Source organism: Monodon monoceros, unplaced genomic scaffold (genome assembly GCF_005190385.1).
Source record: "Monodon monoceros isolate NGI ecotype Baffin Bay Population unplaced genomic scaffold, NGI_Narwhal_1 Super_Scaffold_17, whole genome shotgun sequence".
NCBI lineage: Eukaryota > Metazoa > Chordata > Mammalia > Artiodactyla > Monodontidae > Monodon > Monodon monoceros.
This window is the reverse complement of record NW_021703773.1, coordinates 19,727,067-19,733,424: the sequence shown is the minus strand read 5'-3', so window position 1 is coordinate 19,733,424 and position 6,358 is coordinate 19,727,067. Positions and strand designations below refer to the sequence as shown.

General features: G+C 35.0%; 1 protein-coding gene across 1 annotated transcript; it reads left to right on the top strand.

Moving 5' to 3' along the window:
- Positions 1 to 2,035: 2,035 nt before the first annotated feature.
- Positions 2,036 to 2,935, top strand: ZFP42 (ZFP42 zinc finger protein). The gene has a single exon (XM_029226221.1). The coding sequence runs from the start codon at positions 2,036 to 2,038 to the stop codon at positions 2,933 to 2,935; it is 900 nt and encodes a 299-aa protein (XP_029082054.1).
- The last annotated feature ends 3,423 nt before the right edge of the window (positions 2,936 to 6,358 follow it).

Genomic DNA, 6,358 nt, shown 5'->3' with positions numbered 1-6,358 from the left:
TGCTTCCATTTTATGTTTTGGTTTTTTGGACACAAGGCATGTGGGATCTCAGCTCCCTGACCAGGGATTGAACCTGCACCCCCTCCATTGGAAGGTGAAGTCTTAACCACTGGACTGCCAGGGAAGTCCCTGAAAATATTTTTAGATAGCCACATTTAAAAATAACCTCCTCAAAAGAATCATGCTATTCTTGGCAAAAGAAAAAAATACAATGAAAACAAAACATGCATTTCAATAGGTAAGGGAAGAGGTTTAAATGTCTTCTTAAACATGAGTATGTATATTACATAGAAATATATATTTATTTATATAATATATGCATATATTTAAGAAAAAATTTAAACCTCTTCCCTGAGCAATTTATATATAAATATTTGATTTATACTTAAATATATATAATGAAAATATTAATTATATATTTATTTGTAAATATGTATATATGAATGCTTAAGAAGACACTTTAAAATCTCTCAGCAGTTTTTAAATGTCATAGATAACATTCATATATATTTTATATAAGTAAATATATAATTAATTTTATTTGTAATTTATATAGTATATATTTACATATATAAATATGTATATGTGTATATATAGTGTTTAAGAAGGCATAAACGCATGTTTTGTTTTCATTGTATGTATTATTTTACCAAAAGTAAATGGCACAAACATTTTGAGGTGGCATTTTTTAATGTGGCTATTTAAAAACATTTTCAAGCTATTGATTTTCATTCCAGTACTTTCACATTTGCTCCTTTTTAAAAGCATTTAATTTTTGTTCCTACAGCAGGACATCAGGATGCTAAAATTAAGAGATCTTTTATAAGACACAATGGTAACATTAAGCAAAGGACTCTTAGAAAGAATATAATATATTCATGCTGTAACTTTCATAGTACTACTTTTAGATTTTTAAGAAAAGGATCAAAAACCACTCATTCCCCTGTGCCTTTATTTTGACTTGCGCTTATAAGAGATGGCAATACATATATTTCACATGGCTTATTCTCTGGATCCCCATCTTATAGAACAAGGGTGGGCAAACTACAGCCATCCACCAAATCAGTCTCTGCTGTGCACTGCCCATCCTCTGTGTACTGTCTGTAGCTGCTTCTGTGCTACAGTGAGATTGAATAGCTATGACATAGGCCCTAGGGCCCACAAAGTTTAAATCAGGCTCTTTACAGAAAAAGTTTGCTGCCCTTGGTCTAGAACAGTACCTGGTACTTAGCAGGATCCAACATCTACTTATAGAATGAATACAAAGGTAAACTAACAGTAGCTCACATGAGTGGTCAGCATTTGGTCTATGCCATGAACTGTGCTAAGCACTTTAAATGCAATATTTAATTTGAATTTCACAGGAGTGTTACATAAGAATAGGCATTTGCTCCCTCACCTCCTTTAAGTTTTTAGTCAGCTGCCACTACCTCAGTCAAGATTCACCTGGGGAAAAAAGAAAAAGATTTACATGGAGCTCCCTATTTAAAATTGCAAGCCCCTGCTTTCTACCAGTCCCTTGGCTTATTCTATAGTGCTCTTTGCCTTATAACATACAATGTACATTACTTATTTATTTTGTATACCCCATGGGGCATACATTACATTTTGGGTATAATATATCTATTCACTGGTGTGTCTCAACCCATGAGTAGCCTAGAAAAGGGCTAGCACATAGTGAGTGCCCAATGAACGTTAGGTGATCAATTAGGGAGGGCAGATAACTTACAGGGGATACCCAGGAAAGAAATGTTTATGACCCATGTCTTACGTACATATGTCACAGCTAATTCTCTTACTCTCTTGCAGAGTTAGTCAAAGATGTAAATGTAGTGATTCTGTTATTGGAAAGTGAGTTCTAGGATATTTTTTGAGGTCCTGTTCTGACAATGGCTCTAATATTGGAATATATTTTACCTAATGACTACTATCTCAAACAGGTGCTTGCTGAAAACAATTCACGTAGATCACTCCTTCCCAGAAGTGGTTGATCTATTCTGGTGCAAACCTTCACGGAGGGAGCTAGCAGAACGACATGGACCAGAAACTGAAGAAAAGGGAAAAGACATTTGGCCAGAAAGGCCTTGGTAGAAGAGCCGTCAGTGGGGACAAGTCACCGCCAGCCCCGCAGAAACCTCCTGACACGACGTGGACCTTATGTGATGAGGAAGTGTGCTATGAGACTAGCTTTCGGGTTGTTGAAGAGGATTCCTTCTCTGACTGTTACATAGAATGCATAATAAGAGGTGAGTTTTCTGAACCTATCACGGAAGAGGACTCACTTCTTAAGTCCTTTGACTGTCTGAAACAAGGATCAGAAAAAGAGCTTTCTCAACAGGTTCTTACGGCAAGCTCACTTCTTGAACGTTCCTTGGAATACATGAAAAAGGGGGCAAAACAAGAACTTCCTCAACAGTTTGGTGGAGAGAATTCACTTCTTGAGTCTTCTGAGTACATGACAGGCAAGAAGCTTCCTCCTGGAGAAATACCCAGCATTGACTTTTCAGATCCTAAACAGCTCACGGAATGTACTAAAATGAAGCCAAGTACAAATAAAGAATATGCTCCAGAAAAAATTGTTTGTCCTGAGAGTGGATGCATAAGAGAGTTCAAGAATAGAGCATCCCTGAGAAAGCATCTCCGAGTTCATAGTCCCCGAGATCACGTATGTGCAGAATGTGGGAAAGCCTTCAAGGAGAGCGCAAAACTAAAAAGACATTTTCTGGTTCATACTGGAGAGAAGCCATTTCCGTGTACTTTCGAAGGGTGCGGAAAACGTTTTTCCCTGTCCTTCAATTTGCGTACACATGTGCGCATCCACACTGGGGAGAAACCTTTTGTATGTCCCTTTGAAGGCTGTCTCAAGAAGTTTATTCAGTCAAATAACATGAAAGCGCACCTCTTAACTCATGCAAAGGCCGAAATGAGTCAATGAAAGAAGATGGAAAATAATCCTCAAACAGGATAAGCATATTAACAAAAGAATGGCAACAAATATGCCTCATTGATTATTGTTTCAGGAAACAATTTTTAAATCAATATTGCCACCCTACAAGGTATATTTTTTTTTAATGTTACTAAGATAGATGCTCCTATAGTCTGTGATGTTATTTTAGAACTTTGTGTAAAATTATAGTGCAGTTCCAATAATAATGTCAGTAATGAACTTACTTCAAAAGCATAATCCTTAATATATGACAAATTGGATTTTTGGATATGGGACTTAATATCTCATACTATAAGTACGAAATTAACTTTGCTTTTAAGTTTGTAGTTTCCAACTGTTTAGCTTTTTCCTTTTATACTTAATACATATGATAATTCTAGAGAATGAAAATTTTGCAGCCGACTGTCAATAAGTGAATTAGTTAAAATTTTTAAGTTAAATATATTGTTTAATCATTTTATTTTTGTATTTTATCATTGTATCAAACTATACTGAAATCATATAGTAGATGTAAATGGTTATTTGATAGTGTCAATCCATTTGAATCCATTTTAGATATTTTTAAATAAAAGGAAATAAAACCCCAGAAATCAAAGAAGTGTGCATTAAAAAGAGATGCCATTTATTTGTCTTCAGAATTAGCAAAGCATGGCAAAAATTGATTGTTCGGTATCAGTGAGGTGTCAGGGGGAAGTTGCTCTCCTACAAGGTCGGTTAAGGGATGTTGTCACCCGCCATTTGGGGAGCGGAATGCTAGATCAGTTTTCTAGGGCTGCCATAACAGCCAACTGGGTGACTTAAACAACAGATATTTATTGTGTCATAGTTCTGGAGGCTAGAAGTTCAAAAAAAGATATCGACAGGATTGGTTCCTTCCTAGGGTTGTGAAGAAAAGCTCTGTTCCAAATGTCTCTTCTTGGCTTGTAGATGACTGTCTTCATGTTTACATGGCATTTTCCTGTATCTTCACATTGTCTTTCTTCTGAGCATGTCTCTGTTCAGATTTCCTCTTAAAAGGACACCAGACATACTGGATTAGAATCCACCCTGATGCCCTCATTTTAACTTGGTCTATAAAGATGCCCATCGCCAAATAAGGTTACATTCTGAGGTACTGGGGGTTAGGATTTCAACATGGATTTTTGAGTGTACATAGTTCAAACCATAACGTGCACTTTTTTAGACCCAATAATTTCATTTCTAGAATTCCATTCTACAGAATATGTTCACTAATGTACAAAGATAATTTGTTCAAGGATTTTCACTAAAGTATATTTCAATAGTAATTTGATTCATAACTTGAATGTCCATTAAAAGGGAACAAGTTGCATAAATCTTAATACCTCTATTCAATAGGAAATGTGCAAATATCCTTAAAGGAAACTTGGCTGTAAAGGGAAGGAAAGAGGTCCACAGCCAGAGGGAAGCCATAGAGTAGGAGGAAGTTTGATGTTTAAGATTTAAGACACCATTGGAGAAAATGGTAATATGTACCATAAACAGCTTTTCAGGAGAAAAAAAAGTTAACATACAATATAAACAAATCAAATTTAAGATTAATCTTGCTTTTAGAAATGCCAAAATGTAAAAGTACATATGATTTTTTAAAAAGGAAAAAAAATCAAGGACTTTTTTACTTAGGAATGATCTAATTATTACTGTGGACTATTATGGAAATTTAATTTTTTATTTATAATATATTTGGTGTGGAATTTATACCATCATTTCTATAGAAATGTGGGTCCAGAGTCTCTAAGTTAAAAGGAATACAGGATACATAATCCATTCATAAATTTGGAATTTCCTCTGAATCAGACACCTGAGTATAGAATTTAGGATGAGAGTTCGGTGTTTGATCAAGATGATGAATCATATGTTTGTCTGGTTTTTGCTTTGACAGCAGTATATTTAATTTGATCCTCTAGGAATTTCTATTCCAAAGTTGAATTAGAGTTGCTATTAGAATAACACCTTTGAGGACTAGGTGAAAGGCACTAGGTAAAAGGTGGGATTAAATAGAGAGAAGTCAAGTCTAGATAAATTCATTGGCGGGGTTTAGGCTGTAAACTTGAGACCTGGGACTAGGGCATCAAGAAAGATCAAGATTGGTTTCCCCTATGTGTGGAGGCTGGTCTGCTTCTGGAGACTACCCTTTCTGGAACTGAAGGGGCCAGAGTCTCAGTATTTACAACCCTAACGCGAAAATGTACAAGGAACATCAATCTGAGAAAGTGCTTGTGTATCTGGATGCCAAAGCTTAGTTAAATTCTGACTTGGGAATAGGATGTTAGTTGGCCAGTCTCCTAACTGTATTTTGGGTTTTTTTTGTTTCCAAAGAAGAACCCTAAAATTGTTAAGAATGTAACAGGAAGAAAGCATGTGGATATAACGAAAAAAGAAAAGATGGGAAAGGAGATTAGCTAATGAGGATATGTCATCTGAAATCTTTGCTAATGTTTCAGAAAAGAAATGTACATATACTTTCCACATTTGTATTTTAAGTAAGAAGAATGAACACAAGATATGTGAATACATAATCCAGAGAAAACTACAAAAGAAAATCAATCCATCTAGATTTTTACGTCTCCAGATACTGGCATTATACAAACCCCAAATCCTGATGAATAAATAAACATTTTTGTTTTCATGCTGGTATTTGGATTCATGGCCTGTATCTTTTTTCTTTCTTTCTTTCTTTTTTAATGGCCAAAGGTTAACAGTTAAAAGGTACCACTAGAGAAATAACATTCTACAAAAAACTGAAAATCTTAAGGCAGAGCTCATCACTGTAACAGGGCATAGTTAGTTGGCACTTAATAAATTATGGAATGAATAAGTGTGTAAAAATAGCTTAATATGCTTTTTAAAAGCTATAAAGTTATCAAAATTATGTGTAATTCAGAAACAGCTAATAAAACATTACTTGCCTTTACATAAAATCTGGTTAGTCCAAAACAAAGGTGGAAACCACAGAAGTGTTTAATTACCTATGCATACATCAGCTCTTACTCCCCAAAAGTAATCACCACTCAAAAAGGATTTAACTGTTATATTGTTTGATCGTTTTTGTTAACAGTGAAAATTATCTTAAATCCCATTATCTTTTATTTTTTTCTGTCTTCCTCCTCTAAAAGGGACAGGAGACTGAGGGTTTGTTCAACTCCTAACATCTTGGATAACGAAGAACTATCCTGCCTTGAGAATTATATCTACCAAGGCTGTGATTAGATAGTGAGCAATGTGTTAAACCACTTACATTCCTACTTTAAATTAGTTTATTTTATTCTCTGTGATATGTGCACAGGTCTCCCAAACAGTCATACTTGATTTCTGTATTTTGCCTTAGCTACAGTGTGCATTGGTGGACATAAGATTTCCATCCTATTTTATCCAGAAAGAATTCTGTGCAAA

What these genes read in the sequence shown, in the direction of transcription:
- ZFP42 (XM_029226221.1), top strand. Translation starts at nt 2,036, where the DNA reads ATGGACCAGAAACTGAAGAAAAGGGAAAAGACATTTGGCCAGAAAGGC.